The 27173-nt window shown below is 43.7% G+C and overlaps 1 protein-coding gene across 5 annotated transcripts in view; it reads right to left on the bottom strand.

The window, feature by feature from the left end:
- Nucleotides 1–397: 397 nt before the first annotated feature.
- The window catches only part of mad1l1 (mitotic arrest deficient 1 like 1), a 56570-nt gene continuing 29794 nt past the window's right edge, over nucleotides 398–27173 (bottom strand). For 2 of the 5 annotated variants that reach the window (XR_011078189.1, XR_011078191.1), the window contains exons 17-19: nucleotides 22227–22420; nucleotides 3250–6417; nucleotides 398–2748 (exon numbers count right to left, since the gene is read on the bottom strand). Coding sequence is in view for 2 of the 5 variants with exons in the window: in XM_068589128.1 (XP_068445229.1) it covers nucleotides 6268–6417; nucleotides 22227–22420 (344 nt within the window). In the remaining 3 variants the exon portion in view is untranslated. Of the gene's footprint in view, nucleotides 2749–3222; nucleotides 6418–17872; nucleotides 18061–22226; nucleotides 22421–27173 lie in introns of those variants that run through there. The other 3 variants (XR_011078190.1, XM_068589128.1, XM_068589129.1) reach the window with 3 other exon arrangements.

Consider the following 27173-nt stretch of genomic DNA (forward strand, 5'->3'; position numbering starts at 1 on the left):
AAGGTTGTAAATGAACGGGAGGGAGATGTGTCGGTGGAGCCGCTCCATCACCAGAGGGGTGAACTCCGCTCCGGCCAAAACGCAACCCCCCCCGACCACGTCGGAGCGCATTACCGCGCCATTAGCCTCGGGCTAGCGGTCGCGCCAGAGGGTGATCATGAGTCCGTAGCTCATCGCTAACAGACAGGTTACTGCATGTATTGGCTAATTAGACGACTGTGGGTGGGATGATGTGACTTTTTCTCCAAGATAACGTTAAAAAGATTGATTGTAAATTTGCGTTATCGGGATATAAGTCGGGAATATCATCGCGAGTGACTTGGAGAAAGCTAACTTGTAGCTTCTATGGTGAAGTGAGAGATAGAGGATATTAAAACGCTGGAATGTTCATAAAGGAAAGAACAGGCCGAGAAAATACTACAATTTATTATTATTTATACCTTATAATTCAGAATTACCTAATCTAAGATTGTTTGTTTGCTACAAATAAGGTATGTTTCCTACTTTATGTATATAGCACTTTTAAAAACAGGGTTTACAAAGTGCTTTCACATATCTGCAAAGCTTAAACACCCAAATGGCGGGAAACAAAACAGACCATACCATAAGAGCATTGAACACTACCAAACCAAACAAATAGCCAAAAAGAACTGTAGAAAACAAACAAATACATAAAATATACAAACAAAACCATGGGGACAAAAGAACTGCACAATAGATCATGAAAGTAAAAAATAAAAACATAAAAGCAATTCTATAAAAATGGGTTTTAACAAGTGATTTAAAAGAAGTTATTGTCAGCCTTATCGATCATGTGATACATTTCTTACTAAAAAACATGTAAGCTGAAGCCATTCCAGCGGGTTTAGTGCCGTTTTTTTAGCGTATTTGATGATTATGAAGATTATATTGTGAAACTCAAGCATTGTTGGTCAAGATGATCGTGTCTGTAAACAACCATCTCCATATTAAGCTCCATCGTGCTGCTTAAAGGGACTTTGTTTATTATTTTTGTTGCCATTAAAGCATCTTTCAGTTTGCTTTCATATGTACTTTTTAAAAAAACAAAATCCAATAAATTCTAATAAAAACTCGAGCGGTCTGTTTTGCTTTCTCCGTGATTTAACCTTGCAGGTAAATAATTCGATGCTCGTCCACTGGGAGGGAAGAGAAAACCATGAGCGCCGCTGCTGAACAGACTCCCGTCTTTCCAGAGGAGCCTCAAGGGTCAGCAAGCGGGAGAAAAGCACAAAAATCCACCTGCAGAAAAAGATTTTATTGTCGTGTTATCGTCATGAGGAAGGAGCACGTTGTTGAAAGCGCTTCCTCTTGCTAGTTAGCTAGCAGTAGGCTAACTACCCACACATCCAGGTCAGATGTAGTGCCGGTTGAGGAAGCAGCAGCTGGACCGTCAGAGCTACAGGTGAGGTCTTAACTTGATCCTGTGTCGAGGAGTTTCATCACGGCTGACAGCGTCAACACTGTGCACCTGTTTTAATTGAATTATGATAAATCATGCGTGTGCAGACGAGGCTACGTGTTCAGCTTGTGTCCGTGTCGTTAACAATGAGACCAAACCTACGGGCCCTTGCTCACGTCTCATGTCCACACTGAGGCCCCGAATCAAAAAAGGTCGTGGTTCATCTTTAGGCACATTTGATGAAGTAAATTACACCTGCATTTTGAAAAAAAAAGGTCATTTCAGTCAAAGGGAAACTCAACTGTACACATCAGAGTCTCAGGGAGAACGACTGGATGTCTCAAGGAAAAAGTAAACTTTTTTTTCCTGCGCCTCTGGAGGGAGCTTCGTGAAATCTGATAAATTGCTTTCAGTGATGTTACTCGAGTCAGCGTTTGCTGGGGGTGAAGACGACGGTGGAGACCAGAGAGGGCACGAAATCCACCAGCAGTCAGATGTTCAGACACTAGAGAGGTCAAAAGGTTAAATCAGATTAAATTACCTGCTTGATCTGGACGGTGAAACGGAAACTTTGCCCTTTTTTTTGTGTGTGTGTGTGTGTGTTCACCACAGTTGGAAATAATCCCACATATACAAGAGAAAGAGGATGAGCGCACAGATACAGGAAGTACAGCAGGTCAGACAGGGAACCAGGATGTTGTCTGCAAACTGTGATGATGTTTACTTGTTATTGCGACAGATAGAAAATATGACCCGGCGACAATCCCAACCGCTACTTCAGGTCAATGTTGAGTCTAAAAGTGTGAAAACGGCTCTCATGGGGGAGATGTCCCACCACACATCCCTGCATGTACACAGGCTTGTTGTCTTTTCCTCTCACACAGCTTTCTTAGCGAGTACAGCGTCATGATTATTCTACTCTTAGAGGAACCCGAGGAACAGAAACTGGGATCTGAACCGAAGCGCGACAGCTGCTCCGTCTCCGTCTGCTGGGACTTTAGAGGAGGGAGAGAGAGAGAGAGAGAGAGAGAGAGAGAGAGAGAGAGAGAGAGAGAGAGAAGTGGGAGAAAGAAACACTTCAGAGATAAAGATGCAGAGCTTCCTGTGCGATTCCAGATGAAGAATTTAGCGAGGAAAGGTATGGATTGGGAGAATAGAGGGATTAGAGATGAAAGAGAGCAGCCTTGACAGGTCCCCGTCTCTCTCTCTCTCTCTTTCTCTCTCCTTCTCTCTCCTTCTGTCCCAGAGGCCTCTCTGTTTCCAGCTGAGACTCGTCTCTGTTCTGGGGGGATGTCTCTTCGCAGCGGGACTCGCTTATCAATATTTCTCTGTGGTGAAAAAATAAAATGAATAAAATTTTCTGAGCAATGAAGTTGAAATGTCACTCCTACACTTTTTTTTAAATAAATTAAACATGCATGAGGATTGCTTTTAAAGATTTAGTGCTGCCTCGAAATGATTCCTGCCACAAATAAAAAATGAATTTTAAAAAAAATAATAAAAACGCCTTTTTTGGAAATGATTGTTTACCGCTTGATGAGGATTGGCGAGAGGAATCTGACGCACGCTGCAGAGTTTATAAAGCTCAAGCTTTGGCATTTCAAAAAACTCGGCCTCGCGCTTCATTTATAGTTCATGAGATATCAGCGGGTGCACTAATTGTTTTCGACTGAGAGATGATGGGCTGATGAAATAAAGATAAAGGAATGAATAAAAGAGTGGACAGACAGAGCGGAGACGATGAAGGGGAAGAACGACAATTAAGGTTACACAGGTAGTGGAATAATGAAATGTGAGGGAGAGGGGGGGGGAGATGGACAAAATCGTACATTTTATTTTTTTCCTCCGTAGGCAAAAACTCAAAGAACAGAAGAAGACAGCTGTGGAAGAGGAGGATCAAGAGGAGGATCAAGAGGAGCAACGCGGTCGCTTCTTCAGCTGCCGTCGACACCTTCCTCCGTTTAAATGACACGGAGCCAACCATGGAGGCCGTCGTGTGAGCACAATACCACACAGAGGAGTCGTGACCTCGTGCTTCAGCTCAACGGCTTCCTGTTGGCTGACCCGTGGCCGTACAGGTGACCTTGACCTGGCGATGCATCACGTTCCACATCCAAGAAGGTTCATGGCATCCGCGTTCAGGCAGGTTCGAGGTCTTTGAATCCCGCTCAGTTTCTCTGCTGTGGGGAAATGATGGCGGTGGATATCATATCACGTTTCCCTCAAATGACTGCAACGCAAAGAAAAAAAAGAGAAGAAAAAACAGCATTCAGATTCTACCTGCGATGGAAATGAAGACGCACGAATAGCCGACGCGGCATCTCGCCGGATGCAATCGCTCTGCATCTCTTTCCTTAATAAGAGGCCTCGACGTGCGTTTTATTTTGATTTTATCTGCGAGAAATGACCACGACCGTCTTATTGTGCGTGCATTCTTCGTTTCGCGATCCTCACTCGGTCGAGCGCTTTTTGTGTCGACGAACCGAGTGAATCGGCTCTTCGGAAGCCGCTTTGGATGATGACGTTTTTGCATCTACGGTGGCTGCCAGGGGTCATACGCCTCTGTGACGACCCTCCTCCCGTGCCCTAGGGGTCGCTGTTTCGATGATCTGTCACAGGTGCTGATTGTCGAGATGAGCCGCACCTGGACCCGGCCTTTAAAAGGCCCTCAGCCTTTGGCTCGCTCGGTGTGTCACGGACACTGGCATCTTTTGATGATTTGTACTTTTGTTCCTTTACTTCATCCTAAAATATATATTTTGTTGTCGTTAGCAGCTGCTCGTCGTCTTCCTCTTTTGTTACAGCCGGGTTGTGACACCTCCGACCGATGCGGAAGGAAAAAGCCGCAAAAAAAAAAAATCGAGCCCGGACTTTGACGCCGGCGTGTAAACGTGACCGAGGCGACTCGAGGTTGTATCGCGTCACTGTTTTAAGAACATAATTAGACCGAACAGAGACAACAGAGCGCTAATCATCAGTTAACGTCACACACACACACACTTTATCGATCACGTTTGCACTTCGACAGGCAGCACAGTCGTTTTATTGAATGAGAACGAGGAAGACACAGGAAGTGACACCCGGCCTGCGCGAGAGCGTCGTATCGCTCCGGCACTGTGTGTCTGGCACGGCTTATGTAAAGCCCTGTAGAATATTACCTCTAGGCGAGAGCTGCGGGGGTGTGCGGAAGATGTGTTGTGAAAAAGAATGAGTGCGAGGGGGGGGAAAAAAACAAACAAACAAACAAACAAGCAGACTATGTGGCATGTTACGGAGCAGGAGAATATGTTTCCCCATGAGACATATGGCTGCACCAGCTGGAGTTCTCACACCGGCGCTTTATTCCGCGCTCACTTCCTTTTGTTTCTCCGTGGTATTTGACGGCGCTCCCCTGCTTCCTCTTCTCCAGCCCGTGTTTATTTCTGCCATTTGTCGTTGGAAACTTCCCCCTCGTCTCATCTGCAGTCCGTACCCTCGCCGACGCACAAGACCATTAGCGAAAATGCAAAAACTGGAAGAGTCGACGGTTCTTCACCGAGGACTTTGTTTTCCTGTGTCAAAAAGGTTACAGAGTAATAAAGGAATGAATGCATTTTTTAGTTTCAGACTTTAAAAGCGTCCCTGGTGATCTGCTGCTCTTAACAAAGTGTGTCGGAGGCTCGTGGGGAGAGGAAACGACGTTCAACCCCACGATGAAACAGAATCGAACAACGAGAACTTCAATGCGGACCGAAGCGTTTTTCCGTTGGCTCGCATGAGAGAGATTCGATGACGCAGTAATGAAATTGTGAAACAGTTGCATAATTAAAAAGAAGGATTCCTTTTTTGTTTTCTTCCTTTTTCGAGGAGCCTAACGACCCGTTCGGGTTGAAGTTTTAACACTTTGACTTTGGTGAGGTGTTTGCAGACGTGTTAGTGAATCGTTTCTTTTCTCACGGTCAAGTTTAAAATGTGATGAAAGGAAAATATTTTCTTATTTTGTCTCCTTATTTGCATCGTCACCTTCAATAGATGAGGGCTGAATAGTCTCTTCTAACGGTGAGGAAAAGGACAGAAACAAGGACGGGGAACTTGAGTGAACTTTATCTTCAATTCAAGGAAATAAATCATGAACAAAATGATTCAAAAATAAAATACAACAAAACTGTTTATGGCATGACTAAATCAAAAGGTAGAAAACTAAATTAAAATGTTTTATACTTCCCAATGAGAGAAGGGAAAGAAGAAGAAAAGAACACAGATGTGTTGTATTCTCACGGGATCGGACCGCTTGGAACCACAACACACGCGTGTGAAACATGTTGAATAAGAGGGAACAAAAAGAGTCAAAGACTCCGTCGCGGTGAAGACCAGAATGCACCTGGTGCACATCCAGAGGACCACATGAGCGTTTATCCACACTGTGTGTTTATCGCGGCGGGGAGCGCACTCCAAACTGCCACACTTGTGGAAAAAAAAAAAAAAAAAAACATGATCCAAAACGTGAATATCAGAGGCGCGCGAGTCATTTAGAGACAACTCTGTCACGTCGAGAAAGAACATACGTCTCGATGTCTCGTTGATGAAATATTCAGCGTACAAATAGGGCGACCGAGCTGCTTTCTAAAGCTTTTTTTTTTTTTTAATACAAGATGGAAGTACTCCATCAAAGGAGGTGCTCGTCCCCCACAACACACGGCACTGACGGCACTTCATACGTCAGAGCTGTTGAAACACTCTGAATATTGTATGAGGGGCGGCGGGGGAGGAAGGCAAGAAAGAGAGCGGGAAAACAGGAAATTACAAAACCCAATCCCATCTTTAAGTCTGCCGAGGCCCCCTGCGCCCTGTGTCGGTGTCGAGCTCCTTCAGATGGTGGTTTGTCGGCTGAAGAGGTCAAGGGTCACGGCGGAGAGGAACGCCGGCATGCTCTTCTGGTGGTGCAGGTGCAGCGCCACCATCTCGCCCAGAGTTTTGGAGAACTCGGTCTCCATGAGCTGCATGCTTCCATTGGGGCCCTGAGCACACACACACAGACAGACAGACACACACAGACACACACACACACACACACACACACACACACACACACACACACACACACACACACACACACACACACACACACAGTTATCAAAAGACAATACACAATATCAAACAATACGACCTGGCTTTTTACGTCCATCTCCAGAGAAAAACTTTCAAAGTGAAGCAAGAACACTTAAAGTTGTTATTGTCTAGAGGGGATTGTCAAGTGCGTGTGTTTGTGTGTGTGTGTGTGTGTGTGTGTGTGTGTGTGTGTCTCATTCACAGCAGGGTGAAGGTGTCTAAATCTGTGTGGATTAATTAAAAGGAATGAGGAGCAGCTCGGGGCGATGGAGTGAAGGAGAAAGGGATGAGAGAGAACGAGGGATAAAGTAATTAAAGCGTCGCAGGGATGGAGGAAGGTAGCGAGGAGCAGAGTCCCAACGACACGCCGGGAAAGATATCGAGGCGTCAGAGGGGGATGTCCCGCGCCAGGAAGACGCACAGATCTCCGTTTGACGAGTATCACGAGGACGCTCGTGAAATATACGGCGACGGGAAATACGCTGGACTTAAGTGTCTTCCTCAATTTCTTTTCAGAGGACAAAAAAAAACCTGTAATACGACATTATATCATTTCGAACAGACACTTTTTTTTTTTTACTGAAAGGCTAACGTTCACAATGTGATTTGGAGCTGAATAACTTAAAAATATATATATATATATATATTAAAAATTAATCCCACTTGAGCTCAGCATTATTATTGGGGAATTTAAAAGAATTTAGCTATATGACATTGGAAAGCAGCGTTGACGCAGGAAAAAAAGAAGAAAGAAAGAAAGTAAAACCTACTTGATAAACCAATTAGTGTGCTTCCTCACACACACACACACACACACACAGACACACACACCAGGCGGAGGTGAACTGGGCTGTTTGCTTCTGTGTGAACAGTGACAAATCTCCACGGGGTGAAGCGGAGGATGAACTGAACTAATGACATTTGCCGGCTGACTGCGCGATGCTAAAGCGAAGCTAAACGCCGCTGCAGAGAAACGCGCCCCAAGACGTTGCCGTTTCAACGCTGCTCTGAAAAAAAGCAAATGTACAAAAAACAAATGCAGCAACAGTAGCTGGCGGGCAACGCTTGACCGCCAGCCAGCACGCTGCGAAAAGAAGTTTTAGGGTTGATTGATTTTTTTTTTTTTAGGGCATTAAAAAGTTTTGTTTTCGGCTCCACTTCAAAAAAAACTTCATCTGGTGGGATTCCCATTAAATGTGAGCTCAGCGGGTTCATTCTGCTTTCATGGAGCCTTTTTAAAGAATAATTTAACACTAAATCCACTTTGTCGAGTTAGAGAAATGACACCATAAGTCACTTTATCATACTATTAACCAATCGGGGCGATAACTTACGATTATTGGCATTATCTGGGGATTATTTTCTAGAATAACTGATCTATTGTTCGGCTAATTAAATGTCAAAAGGTATCGAGAAAATAACATTCCCAAAGTTTAAAGTGAGGTCATGAAATGTCTTGTTTTGCCAGTGAAACCACAAAGAGAGTAAATTTAGTATGATGGGGAAAAAATATGAAAAAAAGCAAGAAATCTACATATTTTAGTCGTTGAAAAAAGACATTTCTGTCATTGTTTTTCCTAAAGTAAGTTCCTAAACTATTAATATAAAACATTAATTCCAGTCTTAAGTGATTATCCTGCAAGCTGTTACTTGTGTTGGCCTTTTTTCAACAGAAAAATCTAATCTCCCTTTTACTCCCATCCTAAAAACTAAGGCGACATCACAATAAAGTTAAAGCTACCACATAAGATTTATAATCACATTACCTTTATTTCTATAGCGCCTTTAAAAACAAGCGTTCACAAGGTGCTTTAAAAGACACAGCAAGACAAGACGCCGCCTCTTCTTCAGTATTTATTGGCCCTTCATGATCGCATACAGTCAAGAGGATGGAGAGAATAAATTCAGGGCGGGGCGGAGGATGACACGCAACGACGGACTGCAGCCGGATTTGTTGCGGTTATGTGTTAAGCGCCTTAGACCGCTGGGCCGCCAGTTCACACGACCACGCTGGTGTTTCAGAGATTTAAACGTGGCCTGCTGCCATCTTTAATTGGTTCATTATCCAAGAAGTTAGGACTATTTTCAATTGTAAAAACAAATATATAAAAAAGAAGGATTTACATTATGTACGTACTTCTATTTCATTGTATATACTTCTATACACTTTATATACTTTGCATTTTATTGTTTAATTATCTTAAATTGAGTATTTGTATTTTTAATACCTAATATTTGTGTGTAACTTTGCTTGCTGCCACAGTTGGGGATGAATAAAGTACCTACCTACCTACCTACCTACCTACCTACCTACCTACCTACCTACCTACCTACCTACCTACCTACCTACCTACCGCGATGCCAGGTGAGCGTAATTTACATTGAGCCGGTTAACCACCTGTTATATTTTGGAAATTAAATACTTTCTTTAAAAAAAAAAAAAGGAGTCCAATAATTCAAAATGTCTCCACTAATCTGCCTCGTAAGTAAGACGACTGTCTCAAAACGCATCGGCCGACGCATCTGAAGAACGCAGACTAAACCTCGCGGCGGCACGCTTCTGAGCTTTCAATTCCTTCTGAATCCGTCCGCCTCACGGCCCGGACGCCGGACCGAAAGGCCGCTTCTAATCACGCCGGCTTTCCTCGCGTCGCTCGGTCCGATCGTGCCTCGGCTCTGTGGCTTCATCTCCCCCCCCCGACGGCGCCTGGTGCTTTCTTTCTGAACGCTTTGCCACACACGCTCAGGCCGCTGCTCGCATCCAGCGGCCGCCTTTGTGTGTTTGTGTGTCATTAGAACACGGGGCTCGGGGAACATGGGACAACACACATCAAAGAAAAACACTGTTAGTTACCATGGAGCTCTCAACGCCTGTAACACATGCGTGTGTGTGTGTGTGTAATGGTGTCGTACATAACGTATCAGTTCCTTGTATGCTCTTCTGCCGTCCAGATCTTTTACATTTCACGTCGCAGCGTAAAGCCTTCAACATTAGTGATCGGCATCACAGAAGTTTCACGTTTAAAATAACCCATAAATGCAGAATTCCTCACGACAGCTGCTCTTTTTGTGCGTTTCACGCGTAAATGTGCCGTGTTTTTGTATACAAAATAATAAAACCAAGAACTTTCTTGTGCTGGTACACAAACTAGAGGTGTTGAAACGGGTGTAGGGAAGTCGGAAAACATGCTACGGTTTGTAATGAAGGCAAAAAAACTGGTTGAGGAGTCTTGAATTGAGGAACAGTTGTTTCACAAATATACGCACATTAAATTAAATGAAGTTAGCATGCATGTCCTATAAAAAGGTACAGGTACTTGGTTCTGACGTTGTATTCTCAGCTGGTAACATGTTGACGTGGTCGCGTCATTTCTGCTTGTTGTCACCTTTAAAAGGCCAGATTTATCTAAAATAAATGCATATGAGGGCTAAAAAGTTTAGTCACAGGTGGAAAAAAATGCATTTTTTTGATGGTTAAACGAGAAGCAGGTTTTAATGCAAAGGGCCACACATGTAGCGACACGCGTCTTTCCTCTTGGACGGAAACATTCTCAAACAATTTACTGAAAAAGGTCAAGAGAGGTTGCCTTCTTAAAATCAGCTTTATTCAAATATCGACCTTATCAATGCACATCTGCATATTCACGCTTCCTTATTGGGCGTGTTCAACCATATCTGACCTTTATGACAACGACACGGTGCTGTTTATATATCTGAAAACAACAGTCAGCTGAACTCACGCAGGAAAATAACGTAATATTAAAAAAAAAAAAAAAACAGGCCGAGATGGAAGAACATGTGTGTTTGTTTCCCAGCCATCGACGGTAAGAATCATAGCTGTAAGATTTTGAAGCCAAGAAGGACAGAGCTCAACAATGGAGACGAGGAGCGCTACCCCGATCTTCCCCCTCCTTTCATTTGCCCGTCCAATTAAAGGAAATCGATACGTCCCCGGCTTGAGATGCAGGGCGGGGCTTCACCGTGACCTCATCCAACCGAGGAGCCGCACGCCGCCCGAATGACAATCGCGCTCCTCTCGCAAGAGCGCACGAGAGTCGAGAGTGGAGGCCGCGAACGTGCGGGGGAGGGATAAGTCGAAAAACACGCGGCCGAGGCCTCACGAGATCAGAGGCAACGTGTGACGTACGAGCCTTGTGGAAATGTCATTTATCCGTCATGGTTTTTTCACGCGCTGGGCAATAAACATGCCATGGTTCCTGGAGAAAGGAGGACGCTTTCGACCGAAATAACGCGATCGTAAGTAGCATTGAAACCTCTCCAGTCAAACTGCATTTAATCTTTTTTTACTGCTCATGTATAGAAAAACTATTTATATGTTGTTGTTGTTGTTGTTTTTGCTCGCAGCCAATCAACGTAAAAGTCTTCCAGTAAGCGTCGTAATGCAGAGTGTCAGTCATCTTTTTAAGATCTCTGCGACGAGCGGATGCGTTTACAGCGGCGGCGTGGAAAAATATAATATGCAAAATGGATGTCACTCTGACAAGGAGGCCAGTAAAGCCGTCTGTTCTCAGCTTAAGATCAACGGATTAACAGGCGGCTCTTCCCCGTATCCGTCACGCTCACCTGTTTTTTTACACTAATTTTTTTTTTTGCACACATGCTGTACTGTTTGAAAAGTGCCACACGAAAGAAAAAAGACCACGAGAATGATGCCAGATAAATAACCGGCAGACTTCTACACACAGACGACTTTCTTTTTCCACCAATCTAGTTGTCAATCATCACCCACTCCTTCTCTCCCTCTCTCCCTCCCTCCCTCCCTCGTCCCCGTCTGCCACACTCGGCTCGTCCAAAAAAGCACCGGGTTACCAGGAGCAACAACAGCCAAAGCGAGACATTCATTTTTTTAACACATACAACATACATATTCATTTCATTTAGACATGAGGAGATAAAGCCGCATTGTGGCGGTAACTTACTCTCACAGCCCATCGTGAGAACCGTTTAAAATATTCACCAATAATCACATTATTCTTATGAATGTAAATGCACCAATCCTGATTAAATGAAACCGTATTAATCACGTCGGTGTAACAGACTGTACGGACTTTTTTTTAATTTTTTTTTTTAATGGGACTAATTTGGATGATTGCGACGCAGGAAAAAAAAAAGAAAAGAAAAGCAAGCCACAAGAAAAGCCACAACCCGGAGAAGCCGCCCCGCATTCTCATTTCCATATTTGATGAGCCGCCTGTGTTATCTGCGGCTGTCTGAGAGGGTAACGATTAATCACCGCTCTCTCTCTCACACTTCACTTTTGAACTCTCCCAGGCTCTTCAAGACAGCTCCCCCCCACGTCCCCACGTCCCTGCAGACATTACATGCTACTTTGCACCGATCTTTGCAACTTCATTTTGGAAATAGAGGCCTCAGATGTGACAGATGGGCCTCTGGTGAGGTGGCGACATGCAGGTCACAGATCAGTTGACCCCGTCTCCGTCGCCGCTCTCCGGCGCTAATGAGGGGACTTTCTTTCTTTTTTTTGTCTCCTTCTTGTTCCCTCCTCTCCTCTCTCCTCCCTCATCCACTCGGCTGCATTGATTTCTCGCCAGTCCACCTCGAAAAGCGGCGGCAGAGATGAATAGAAAAATCGAAAAGGGTCCAATACGGTTTTCATTCACACCTTTGCCTCTTTTCAGATCCCACCTCCACCCCCTCATACCTCGGTTCATACACAAAACACTGTCCCAGCGACTGCGTCAACAACAAACAATTCCACTGCATGTCAGGGCTGCTGATTGGTACGGTGGAAGAAAAAGAAGGAAAATAAAAAAAACAGAAGGCAAATTAATTGAATAATCAGAAATATGCAGATGAATAGCTTTCAATTTAAATGCAGATTTTGGCATTTTTCTGCAGTCAGGAGGAGGATGAGGGACGAGAGGGTGACAGAGAAAGAGAGAGAGTACAGCTACCAACAGATAATTTATTCCATCCATATTTATATTCTAATCAGCTTTTTGTTTACCGTCTTTAAAGCAGTATTCATGTGTCTGGGCAGTAATTAACAAATGACTGTGTACATCGAACGGGGGAACTGTGTTCTTACTGAACGACTGATCAACCTGATCCTCGCACGCATGAATACACTCAACATGGGATTAGTTGCAGTTGTCGACTTGAAAACTTAAGACGCAACTAAAGGTTCAAAGAACTCCTTTGATTACTTTGAAAAATGTTTGCCTCAACTTTTACCCGAGCAGCATGATGTCAGATAGATAGATAGATAGATAGATAGATAGATAGATAGATAGATAGATAGATAGATAGATAGATAGATAGATAGATAGATAGATAGATAGATAGATAGATAGATAGATACTTTATTAATCCCCAAGGGGAAAATTGTTGCACCCAATAAGGAAGTTCAATTTAAACTAGAAAGAGCATTTCCTGCTGAAAATGCGTTGGAATGCAAAAGGCTGAAGCTTAAAGCTTAAATATTTTAAAAAAAATAGCTGAATAAAGCCGCACATTGTGGAATATAGCTTAAAATAGCTTTAAAAAAGCTGAACAGAATAGCTAAATATATGAAAAAAGCTAAATAGAGCTGAAGATATTTGAAAATAACAGAATAGTTGAATGTATGAAAAAAACAGAATATAGCTGAATATATCTGATAATAACAGAATAGCTGAATATATATATAAAAATGTGCAAAATATGTAAAAATATATACGCTATAGAATAACTATATATCATAAAATGAAGACATGATGACATTCAAGTGTTCCCATTCACTTCTTTCCACCTGTGTACGGCAGCTCCATGCCCTCCGTCACATTAGACTTGTATAAGCATATTTTTCATTTAACCGGGCTTTATCTTGCACTTTTATTCACAGCGTGAGGGCTCGCCATTAAACGCTCGTCAGCCGCTTGCCCTTTGGGGAGGTAGCTGAAGTGTGTTCGTGCCCGACGGCCAAAGGGACACGTCCGAAAAAGGAAAAAAGTAGGCCTACAAATAGATCAAAATCAACAGAGATTTGCACAATTTGGCAATTAAATCCTCTCCTTTTGTTTTTGTTGGGCGTCATCTGATAACAAAGTCGAGGCCAGGGAGCAGAGGCGCAGTCTTACACACTTCTCCGAGCTTCCATTAGAGCGGCTAACCACCCAAAACAAACCCGCAGAGACTGCGGCGGCCCCGCGGCCGCTTAAATTAATTACATCAAAAGTAAACACAAGCAGAGTAAAACAAAACAATCGAATGAAAGTTAACGCCGCCCACGCAAACCGTGCAAGAAAATAGGATCATTAAATGTGGACTCTTGAATATCAGATGTCAGATAAAGCTGCATTAGTGCATGATTTCATATCAGACAATCATATTTATTCTAGTTCTTCCTGAAACCTTGAAGTCATGCAGAACATGTCAGCCTAAATGAATCATCTCCTCCAGCTCGTATTAATACTCGTGTACCTCGAGGCGGCGGCCGAGGAGGTGGAGTTGCGGCCATCTTTGACTCGAACCTAATAATAAACCTGAAATTAAATTATAACTCATTTGGAAGCCTTGTTCTAAATATCTTTCCACAACCTGGAAAACAGGACAGCAAATTATATTTGTTGCAGCGTACCGGCGTGCAAATGAGAGGTAAAGTTATTTTTTCACTCGCCCGATCGGACAACTGGATGGATATTGTGACAAGTGTCACAATATCCATCAATGCAACCTATTTTGCAGTCACGAAAATTGTATTAATTTCGCATGTAGAGAATATGAAACACATTTTGGGTGCTTTGTTCTACCTCCAGCAGGAGTTTATCAAGATTGTGGGTGCCTTCCCATGAGCCTTTAAGCCTTAAACCGCAATTTCATCACATGTTTTTCCTTTCAAATGTTTGGTTTTTAATTACTTCTTTGCCACGGAGGAGAAAATAAATATATTAAGCATTAAGGCTCTGCCCCGAGCGTCACCTTTGATGTGTGATTGACGGGTTATTACTCAGCTAGTTATGAGTGGAGTGACTGACCTCTGAAGAATTAAACAAAAGGCTGGACTATTACAGAATAAACCCGTCCACCGGGCTGGAGTCCTCACCATTAATATCCCAGGCAACATATTTTCTCTTTTTTTTTTCTTAATGCAGAGGGGATTTACAGCCAGAGCTCAAAAAATAAAACATGATGTGCTGCATGTGTTTAGGACTCCAAGCATAAACTAACCGTGCTGTTAAACAGGGTTTTAGTTCCTGCAACAGGTGAGATTTTCTAAATGAACTCAATGTGCAGTCGCACTGTGTTCATCAACATGGATATCACGACTGAATGCTAGTTTTCCAGGTACTTTTTTTCCGGCTATTTATTCATCTATTTGGGGATTTGTTGAGATGTAAGCATCTCAGGCGCTCTCCAACAGCATGTAACACACATTTTGTTTAAAAAGGTATCTTTTCTTTTGGTTGCATTTGGTTGGGCTTTAACTACTAGAGTATGTCTACGCTTTGGCCATCGTCATTTATTTTTTACTTTGCTTATTAAAGAGATAATAGGTAAATAACCCTGAGAAGACCTGTGCCCAAAAACCATTTGCCTTGATAAATATCTCTGAAGAGAACAGCGCGCGGTGTCTTTTTGCTTCAGATATTCGGTGAGAACCATTTGAACAATTGTGTTTTCCCAAAATGTAAAAGTATGTGAATGTATTTTATTACAAATAATGCTATAAATCATGATAAAAACTTCAGACACAGGGCGACTACAGGTATATAAAGACACACAGTACGAGATGAAAAAATGCTTTTTTTAAACTCAAACTACAAATTTGAAGCTTAAACATCGTGTTTTTGTTCCAGTGCATCGCGACGAGATCAAGTGAATAAATCTAACGACACTTAAGTAGTCTTCTCCAAACGCCGCCTGTGTGTCAGAGTGACATTTCTTTGGGCCGATAAAATTAGTTGGCTAATTACAAGCAGACATAAATACACGTGTGTGTGTGTGTGTGTGTGTGTGTGTGTGTGTGTGTGTGTGTGTGTGTGTGTGTGTGTGTGTGTGTACAGAGAATAATCAAAGCATGAAGCTTTGCAGCAACCTTGATACAGATCTGCACCCCTTGCTTCCCTCTTATCTTTAATTACCGAGGGGAAAGTGAAGAGAAAATGTCACTCCACCAATTCAGCTTGATAAAAAAAACAAAAGCATTGTTGCAGCTGCGTAAATAAAATTGTCTTTTTCTCATCCCATCATGCTTCACTGTAGCCCCGGCGCCGGACGTCGCCCCCACGATGCCGTTGACCGCCACATTTGAGTCGTAACCGTGCTTCTTTTTTACCCGCCTCCGCACCCGCTGATGTTCAAGCCTTCAGTCATCCGACCGCACGCGGCAGGAAAAATGCTTTGGTACAACAACTCTTTGCAAACACGCAGTCCAGCTCCTCTGACATCATCTTCATCTTCTTCTTCTTCTTCTGAGTCTTCTGAGTCTTCTGAGTCTTCTTCTTCTGAGTCTTCTTCTTCTGAGTCTTCTGAGTCTTCTTCTGAGTCTTCTTCTTCTGAGTCGTCTCCTTCTTCTCCTTCTTCTGAGTCGTCTCCTTCTTCTCCTTCTTTTGAGTCTTCTTCGTCTTCTTCTTCTTCGTCTTCTTCTTCTTCGTCTTCTTCGTCTTCTTCTTCTGAGTCTTCTTCTTCTTCTGAGTCTTCTTCTTCTGAGTCTTCTTCTTCTGAGTCTTCTGAGTCTTCTTCTTCTGAGTCGTCTCCTTCTTCTCCTTCTTTTGAGTCTTCTTCGTCTTCTTCGTCTTCGTCTTCTTCGTCTTCGTCTTCTTCATCTTCTTCTCCTTCTTCTGAGTCTTCTTCTTCTGAGTCTTCTGAGTCTTCTGCTGAGTCTTCTTCTTCTGAGTCGTCTCCTTCTTCTCCTTCTTTTGAGTCTTCTTCGTCTTCGTCTTCTTCTTCTTCTTCTTCTGAGTCTTCTTCTTCTGAGTCTTCTGAGTCTTCTTCTGAGTCTTCTTCTTCTGAGTCGTCTCCTTCTTCTCCTTCTTTTGAGTCTTCTTCGTCTTCTTCTTCTTCGTCTTTGTGTTCTCCTTCTTCTCCTTCTTCTCCGTCTTCTTCTTCTTCTTCTTCTTCCTCTTCGGCGTATCAAGTTACCATGGAGACAGCAGACATATGTTCCGATCGACCAGAGGAGCCGGTGACGCCGACAAGCGCGCACACACACAGACACACACACAGACACACACACAGACACACACACAGACACACACACCCCGGGGGCAAGCAGGACAGGAAACTGTCAGGAGAAATCAGAGTCAACATTCTCTGCTTTCTCCGGGAGAAACTAACTCGGAGATTTTCTCTCCGAAGGTTTCAACACAAAGTCGCGGGGAAAGCGAGCGGCTAATGTATTCAGTCTGGTATTCCCATCAGCCCTCTGTGTTTACTGTTTATTAGTGCTTTGCTCGTGTTTATCTTCATAGCCATCAGCGATGTATCAGGAGTGTTTTGTTTCAGTCAGTGAGCAAAGTGAGCCTCCTCCCAAAAAATATTGAATAACAGACTTTTTTTTTTCCGGTTTCACATTTATTTGTATTGATCTCAACTCTAACACACATGTAGAGATCATACTTAGTCATTTAGGATTGAAAAAAAAAGCAAAAAACAAATGAAAGTCATGATCAAGAGGGTTTTTCTTTTTTTTTTCTTCAATAATGCAAAAATAAACCATTTTCCACTGGGAAAGATTAAAGAAAAACATTCATCCAAAAACTCTTCGGCTCAGCATGTTAACGGAGCGTTCTTTCATAACTGCGCTGGTCTTTATTCTGCATCACGGGGCGGCTCGATTATGTCCAACACGATAACTACGATGATTTGAATAAATTGATGGCTCTCTAAAATGTCCTCTCTTTTTTTTTAAATCAGCCGTAACGATTTTTATTTTCATACACCCCGCAGTCAATAGTGTTGTTGTGGTGCAGTGAGTGCCATTCAGTTTAAAATAAGCTCACTCATTTCCCTTTACTCTCTATTCAATAAAAATAAAACATGGCCGAACGTGAAAATACCTTTATAGGCTGTAATCATGTTAAGTAGCCGCCGCCGCCGCAGTGCCTGCTCCAAATGGCGCCAACGCTCTAGTGACATTAAAGCTGATTGGTCTGGAAATGAGAGAGGCAGAGCGAACAGGCTTATCGCCGGCTGATGGACCCGTTAGGCCCAGCCGGGCCGCGGCGCTCCCCCGAACGGCGGGGCGCTCGCACGGCTCGAGCCTCACAGTATGGAGCCGTGCTTTAAAAAGTTTTTTTTTTTTTTAAAAAAAGCGACAATGGACACAACGTCGTCGGCCATCTTTCCCACGTCAATCATCCTCCAGGTCGTTAAGAGCACACAGCGTTCATAAACTGGACTTTATTGACTGTCCCGCTCTCGCACACAGTCGCAAATTATGTTGCTTCTTTTAAAAAATTGTAATAAGCGTCCCTGCTCCGTCTGCGCGGCGCCTCCGTGCATTCTCTTCCTCCCCTCCATCCCTCCGAGGGTGACAGTTAATTGGGGATGTGTGCGTTAATGAGCCGGCCCCGAGATCCTATCTTCTCCTTTCATTAAGGAGAGAAAGCCGGCGAGGAGCGAGTGATCGAGGAAGTGAAGTAGGAGAGCAGAGAGGGGAGGAGCAGAAAGAAAAAAGACAGAAGAGTCAATCGGTCGATGTGGAACACAGAAGTTTTACGGTCAGTGCGGCGGAGAGTGTGTGCGTTTTTTTTTGTTTGTTTGTTAATGAGCTAATCAATAGCAGAGGTGTGTACGCCGGGAGAGAGTCTGCTGCTGGAGATTACCTAGAGAGACACACAACCTGGAGGACTTGTTTGTCTGCAATGTACCTCTGTTGTGTTTTCTATTACGGCTCAACTGGAGTTTCTCAATTTCAACTCTCCATCTGAAAGAACGCGCCGCTTCATTTTGCCTCGTCAGCCTTTATAGGATGAACATTTTGTCCTTTTTTTGCTATTAAGTTAAGAGGAAATTAAAAAAGATTGCTCTTCTTTTTGTTGCAAACTAATCAAATTAAACCACCAGCAAAGTCTTCGTCCTGTTACATCAGACTTGTATGGACTTTGTGTTTCTCTGAACCTTGAAATGGATGAACGTTGTACAACGCGAGCAGAGCCGTCCCTCCGCTTCAAACTTCTGGAGAAAAATGTTGTAAATACACTCGGCGGCTCCCACAGCGAAGATGTTCGTCTCGCTGATTAGCAGAGCCTCATAAATACCTAATCACGGATGCTAATCAGCCCTCTCACCTAGGGTTGAGCTAAAAATAAATTAAAAAAAACACACACGCACGCTCACGTTAGCCTAACACAGACATGCAGGTTCTGCACACTTTGTCTAAATGAATACTGTCATCACATGCATTTTAACACAACATTGCATTCATCCGTTGTTAATTGACAAACAGCATTTATCCACATAACCTCACTACGACTGTGTGGCGTTTGCAACGTTATATAAAACGACTTTGACGGCCCAAACTTCTGATCTCAGATCGCACACATTCTGACTTCCGACTTTATTCTGTAAAAAATGATGAAAAACAACAGCGCGAAGGTGCCGACATCGATCGACTTCTTTTTTTTTTTTTTTTGCCTTTGAAGTCTACAAAAATGTCTGAGATTCAAGACGTTTTATGGTAAACACACTGAGGGGCTTGCACATCTTGATTAACCAGGAAATAAAGTTAATGCGCCGATGAAACGAAGAAAAGCAACTTTCGAACACGACGAACAGTCTGTGCGTTTACCGTGTCGTTATGTTTGAATTTACTAACAAGCGATCACTTTGCACGGCAGCCTGCTGCAGTATGTTCGCACTAATCTTAAAAGGTGCTTTGGGTCTATGAGTCGAGAGACACTTTATGCTAATCCCACGCAGTCTGGGGTTAAAAAAAACAGGCAGTATACATCAAAAGTACTTTTTGGGGGGAATATATAACCGTAAAGCTGAGACTCTACTGGATCTAATTAGCTCAATTGTACTTATGTGTGACGGCGTTGGTCCCCACAGCGAATCTCATGTTGCTATCTCCAACTAAAGATCCCTTGTCCTTTAAAATTGACAAAATAAATTGTCTGCGTGGCTTTTTGAGGGTTGCATCACAACCTCTGAGCGACGACGAAGAATGACAAAGACCGAATACGCTGAACATTCCTCGCAGCCATAATCACCGCCGCCGTCGTCAACGCGTCTCCGCCGTCGCCGTTTAAACTCGCACAGGAGTGAAAGAGACGGAAAAGCATCTCATTTGACAATTCAACTTGAGACATTTCAATTACCAAATGACGGCGGCGTTTAAGGGCTGAACGCGAAGAAAAGGGCGAGGAAATCATTTGGATTGAGAGCGCGACACAATGAGGGAACACACGAGAAACGAGGGAGAGGGGGGGAACGTGACAGTTGCAGGTTAAACAGCTTACACCATAGGAGGGGGATTTGGGTGCCTCTGCTAGAGGGGGATATTAGCAGGATTAACTGGCAACCCTGTTGCTGAGGTGAATAACATTAGAATCCTATTTGTGAAGACTTGCTTCCTGTCCAAAAATCCCCCATTAGCTCTCCACTCACTCTCTCCTCACGCCACAATTAGTCAATCTATATTCTCATAACACAGATCACACTCACACATGTGTAAAGAGCATGTTGTGTGTATCGTTATTCGTGTGTGTGTGTGTGTGAGTTCCTGTAAATGTGTGCGAGTGTTGTATGCCATTAGTAGGACAGGCCTCTCTGCTCCCATAGGCCAGCAGGCGAGTGTGTCATACACAGTAGAGAACACCCTGAATGCTAATACGGGAAGTGTAAGCAGCTGTTTCGTGTGTGTGTGTGTGTGTGTGTGTGTGTGTGTGTGTGTGTGTGTGTGTGTGTGTGTGGCGTTTTTCACATCTGTATGCATGTGCGGCGCGAGAGGGGTGGGGCGGGGTGTGACGGAGAGGGGTCGAGATTCGAGTGAGTGTGTGTGCATTTAAGTGTGACAGTGCGTACTATGAGGGTATTACGAGTGTGTGCGAGCGTGCAAGCGTGTGTGTGTGCGCGCGCGTGTGTGTGTGTGTGTTCTATGGACGCAGTCTGAGGTTAATAAATATTGACAGTGAGTTATCTCTTCTGGCAGGGTCGCAGGTGGGTTCGACGGAGCAGATTGGACACACCGGGGAGCGAAGAGAGAAAAAGATTACGCGCGTACGCCGAGTTCAAATCCCCATCCGTTTTCTTTCCGCTATTCTCAACCGCGGTCGCGTTCAGGCCACTCCTTGAGCAAGGCAGTAACGAGCAGTCGCAATCGCCCCGGCACTTTACCGGCGATAATCAACCCCGCCGAGATAATAGCGCCGGCGCCTTCTTCTACCTCGCCGCGGTGTCTGCTGTAGCGCCGGAGGCCTCCTATCATATCGCAACACGGCAACAACACGGTGATTAGCTTCTGCTACGCGCTCAGATCAGAGAGCAACAGAGAGAGGCGGCGAGATAAACAACAAGAGGGAGATAAAGACGAAAGGGGGAGGTAGGACGAGGAGGGGGGGGGGGTGTTGCGAGACAGGATGGAGAGGAGGAGGACACAAAGAAGGGGAGCGCAAAGGGAGCAAAGCAGGATGTTTTCACTGTGGAGCTACTCCAAAAAAAATAAAAATAATAGATTTGTTCAACAGCTGAGGTTTTCAGTCGGGCTTCTCAATGAGTGTACGGGGAGCGGTGATCGATTAATGCAGCCCAACCCCGTGACATTGCCCAGTCATCACTCTCTCTCGCTCTCTTACACACACACACACACGCACACACACACACACGAGTCCTCCACTCACGAGGCGCACACGCGAGTCCCTGTCGGCGTACTGATCCTCTGACTGCATGGCTGAGTCGGGTACAAAGCTACAACATGGCGTAATGATGCATAAATGTGGATGTTGGGGATTCGGTAAAGGTACGGGAGGGTGTGGGGGGAGAGAGAGAGAACAAAACAAACACCTTGCAAGGTCAAATTTGCACTTCCTGAAGCATTCCTGAAAAGATCCCGCTGAGACAGATATCTGCTCTCGCACAGATGCTACAGCCTGGAGGAGTTTCCACAGCGTTTTCCCTTTAAAGTTCACACTTCGGTGTTAATGATCGTGCGCTTTCAGAAGTGCGCGCCGCCACTAGGCTCGTAGCCACATGCAACCATATCAGATCTCAGCGAGCGTGGAGGTGTATGGATGTGCGCAGAGCTGGAGAGACTTTGATGCCATTATATGAAACTATTACTACTGTGAACTAAAATCACCACATATCCAGTTTACGGGCAGAAATGTTGTGTCACAACACATACATGCGTCTCTTTTATCTCTTACTAAAGTCCTTCAAATTTGTTTAAACTCTCTTTACTTTCAGACAGCAATACATTTAAGACGTGTGCACCAACAAAAACATCTGTTCAATCCTTTAATTCGGCCCGCGTGACATTATTGGATGGCAATACTTGCACACTAAAGTCATATCTAATACTATGACTACTTATATAAAGTACTGCAAACCCACAACCATGTTTGTTGTATACGTTCATCATAACGTGTGAATGAGACATGAGGTAGTTGGATACGGTCAAAACGCTCTCGTGGAATCAGGATGTGCGTTTCATGTGTTTTCAGCCTAAAAAAAGGGGAGGGACTAGGATTTTCATTTTTTAAATCTTTCTGGTTTCCAAAGGGATGTGTGTGTGCGTGTCAACACGGCGTACCTTTTTGAAGAGCAAGGAGTCGTCCATGTGCTCGGCGTAGACCGAGGTGAGCCTGTACTGGTTCTCGGTGGTGATATCGAGCTGGTAGCCGGTCAGGACGTAGCAGACCGTGCGAAACTCCTGGATTTTCCTCTGAAACACCTCCTTCAGCCGCTGGTTCCTGAGCTCCGAGCTCTCCATCTGCTTTCGTAAGTCTGAGAATACAATCAGACAGTCTCAGTGTATTTTTTATAGCATCACTCCTTGTGTACATGATTAACATCCCCCCCCCCCCTTCTTCTCAGATTCAGCAACACTTGCGAGACTTCTCCTCTGCGGAGGTGCACGCTCGACTCCCGAAGCTAATGCAGCATAGATGGACGGCTCCGTATCAAGTGTACACACTCCCCGAGGCGCTCCATCTGCTCACTTCGGGTCCAACTCAACACGATAACGCGCCGAGTGCGGCGGCGACTAGAGCAGTCAGCTGCGTCTCCGAAACCCGGGAGCGGAGAGATCCGCGGAGACGAGAAGCAGGACGACGGGCTGGACGGTAATTTGCCAAAAAAAAAAAAACACACAAAAAAACTACTTGTGATGATGACTTGAATTGGAAGACTTGATTTGAGACGGAAGATAAATAACTCGTGATGGAGGGAAGTGTTTAAAATGTTGTTCGTGTAATGTTTAAAGTGACACACGAGAGTGGGATTGTGGGTAACCGAGCCACAAAGAGGCAAACGCTTCCACTAAAAAAAAAACTTCCTCCACTGACCACGGCGACTGACAGCTGGGACCAACTTTTATCCACACATGACCGTCTCCAAAAGCTCCTGGCAGACGCGTCATCCGGTATCGTTTGATTGCCATCTTTTCTTTCATTGCAGCCAGAAAACATAGTTCAGTTGGGAAGCTTTCAAGAACGCACTTCTCTCCTCTTTTCAAAGATCGCACACGCGATAAAAAGTGGACAAAGTGCTCGAAATGAATGGCAAAGCTGATGCGCGTTGGCTTTTTGCTCATTTCTGCCAAAGTGATACAAAAGTAAAAGTATTAATGCAAGAGTGTGTAGTAAAAATAGGCGAGAGCACCAGGAAAAAAAAAAGAAAAAATCGGGTGAAAAACAGGCAGATAAAAGGCTCATTTATTAACAAAAGCTTTTCGAATGTGAATTTACTTTGATAAGAATGATGAAACAACCAGGGCTTTGTACCCGTTTACAGTAAACATCAACAAGTCACAAATCCTCCTGTGCCACGACAAACACATACGTCTCTTATTCCTGCAGGAGCCCGGGCTTCTTCTCCTCCGGCCTCAAAAAAACGATACGCATTTCTACTCATGGTTCCTCTCGTCCTCCATCTAAACCTTTTACATTTTAATTAGTCGCCGTCATCATCAAAACGCGTAAATGGCCACAACGCGTGGACTTAAAAGAGGCTGCGTGTGCGTCTGTCGGCGTGTGCCCGGCTGTCTCCCGGGCGACCGGGGCTCCCTCTCGAGTGTCAGTCAGCCGCCGATAAATACTGTTTCAAGACTTCAGCGTCGTGACAAAACTGTCACAGCGTGACAGCTATCAAACTGCCCCGGACGCGGCTGCAAATTCTCAAGCGACGGCGGGAAGTCGACGCCGGATAAATCTACTGCAACATGCAGACGAATGGACACGGACGCTGGGAAATTAACACGTTATTGAACACACACACACACACACGTTTTAATTCAAAGCTTTCAGGGTGAGCAGAGTCTCTCTCCAACTGTCAAGTTGAGAAAAATTGTGATTTTTGACTTTTGCCCTTAATTGGTCTCTGCGGGTCGGGGGCTGTCTCCTAAAAACTTGTCAAGAGATTTTAAGGGAGGCTCTTAATATTTTGTTATATATATATATATATATTCTTGCCAATTAATTTTCCAGCCTGAACTGGGTTCAAAGTCTGCATTTGTATCTGTAGGATGTAACGTGGGGAAATGAACTAAATGTGTAACGACACAAATCAGCTGTTAAACCCACAAACAACAGCAGGAGTTTACAAAATGTGAAGCATCTGCTTCTTGTGACTTCTGACGACGAGTCAAGTGTAAAAAAAAAAAAGAAGGAAGAAAGGGAAACTATCCCACAGTAAAACACACCACTTGTACAAACAAATGAAAACTTGAATGAACAGATCAAATAAAAATCCCTCAGCATGGAGACGGATGGTTATAGCGGTAAAGGAAGTGGCAGTTACGGCCTGGACAAAGCAATGGTTCCCAACATGGGGGGTCCGACCCCCACTAAGGGAAACTTCATGGGGTCGTATGCCACTCTTTTTTATCTCAGCAGTTCATTCATTTCTGTGAAGGAAACGTTACATTTTTCTGATTATAATGTTGATTATTATTTCAGATACAAACAGGTCAAAGGCAAAGTGAAGACCTGAATACGAGCTACATTCACAGATCTTTCTCTTTCTAAAGGCTGGCCTCAAAAAACATAAAACAGACAGATGATTGCATGTAAATTAATCCGAGATACAATATTCACAAGAAATAATCTGCTGGCAATTCATCCAATCGCTCATTTTGCACAAAGCTTCTCAGTTCATCTGTTCTGCTCTGTTAATGTTATGCATTGAATTTAAATATGAACTACACATTAAATATGTGACTTGTTCAGCGGCCGTCAGTTAACTCACTGATGGGAAAGCGGTCCCTCAAAGGCAAAATGTTGGGAACCACTTAAGTTCCCGTCTACAGAACAGACCGCTATCAAAACGTGTTATTGAAGCAAAATCTATGTAAAAGCCCTCCGGCAGAAGAGAAGTGTGTGCTCAAAAGCAACATGTTCAATCATATTTTCACTTTTCACTGCGAAGTCACCCTCAGGATGCAGCGGGGGGAAAAAGAAGAAGAAGAAAAATTCACCAAACAGCCATTTGTAAAGCTAAGTATACTAATAACAACAACAGCTTCATTCACTGGTTTAATTCAATTTAAAAAAAGAGGGTAATTAAGTGCAAAAATTTGCCAAATTAAAGAATAAATCCTGTTGCTTTAATCTGTCGCTTCATTTTTACATGTTTTTAAAAAAAATTATAATCGTTTAAAATCTCATTAAAAACTGAATGGTCGTGCATATTTAGCTCCAAGGTCACCGACGGCACTTAAAAATCTCCTCTTACAACGTAAATGGACATTTCATGAGCGCATTCATTTTGTTCACACCACAACTTACAAAAATGTAAGAGATACTTTGTACGGAGAAAATATGGAAAAATAAGACATCAATTACTAATTTCAAGTTATATTAAATATTATCCAACCGATTAAAACATCCACAGTGTGTTGTGGAGTTTCTATTGTATCATATTACACCTTTTACATCTCTAATCATGACAGTCCGCCTGGTCCTTTTTGTCTTTTTTTTATTTTTTTAAATCAACAAATTTGTTAGAAAATGTCTTTTTGGCAAAATTATTTTTGCTACATTTTTTTTTAGGAGAAATGTAACTTTCAAAATCTGGCAACTATGTGTCATTATTACATGTTACATGTGTCCATGCTACAGGTTGTTACATGTGTCCATGCTACAGGTTGTTACATGTGTCCATGTTACAGGTTGTTACATGTGTCCATGCTACAGGCTGTTACATGTGTCCATGCTACAGGTTGTTACATGTGTCCGTGCTACAGGTTGTTACATGTGTCCATGCTACAGGTTGTTACATGTGTCCATGCTACAGGTTGTTACATGTGTCCGTGCTACAGGTTGTTACATGTGTCCATGCTACAGGTTGTTACATGTGTCCATGTTACAGGTTGTTACATGTGTCCATGCTACAGGCTGTTACATGTGTCCGTGCTACAGGCTGTTACATGTGTCCGTGCTACAGGCTGTTACATGTGTCCATGCTACAGGCTGTTACATGTGTCCGTGCTACAGGTTGTTACATGTGTCCATGCTACAGGTTGTTACATGTGTCCATGCTACAGGTTGTTACATGTGTCCGTGCTACAGGTTGTTACATGTGTCCGTGCTACAGGTTGTTACATGTGTCCGTGCTACAGGTTGTTACATGTGTCCATGCTACAGGTTGTTACATGTGTCCATGCTACAGGTTGTTACATGTGTCCATGCTACAGGTTGTTACATGTGTCCGTGCTACAGGTTGTTACTTGTGTCCATGCTACAGGTTGTTACATGTGTCCATGCTACAGGTTGTTACATGTGTCCATGCTACAGGTTGTTACATGTGTCCGTGCTACAGGTTGTTACATGTGTCCGTGCTACAGGTTGTTACATGTGTCCGTGCTACAGGTTGTTACATGTGTCCATGCTACAGGCTGTTACATGTGTCCATGCTACAGGTTGTTACATGTGTCCATGCTACAGGCTGTTACATGTGTCCATGCTACAGGCTGTTACATGTGTCCATGCTACAGGCTGTTACATGTGTCCATGCTACAGGTCGTTACATGTGTCCATGCTACAGGTTGTTACATGTGTTCATGCTACAGGTTGTTACATGTGTCCATGCTACAGGTTGTTACATGTGTCCATGCTACAGGCTGTTACATGTGTCCATGCTACAGGTTGTTACATGTGTCCATGCTACAGGTCGTTACATGTGTCCATGCTACAGGTTGTTACATGTGTCCATGCTACAGGTTGTTACATGTGTTCATGCTACAGGTTGTTACATGTGTTCATGCTACAGGCTGTTACGAGGTTTATAACTAATGTTTTCCTCATGTGGAATATAGAAGTAATACAATTCATATAATAAGAAATCTGTGCCAATCTCAAAGTGAATGAATGTCATGTCTTTATCTTTGATACCTTTTCAGACATCCCTTTGCTTTGACCCCGGGTGCGACGATAAGAACAGATATCACACATTAAGTCCGTGTTATCTGCGAGAAGTTAAATTGAGCACAGCGGTGAGAAACTCCATTATCATTTCGGAGAAGAATGAGTCTGGAGCACAC

The sequence above is a fragment of the Clinocottus analis genome, unplaced genomic scaffold, assembly GCF_023055335.1.
Source record: "Clinocottus analis isolate CAN_PGR_092001 unplaced genomic scaffold, fCliAna1.0.p SCAF_22, whole genome shotgun sequence".
NCBI classification, from domain to species: Eukaryota; Metazoa; Chordata; class Actinopteri; order Perciformes; family Cottidae; genus Clinocottus; species Clinocottus analis.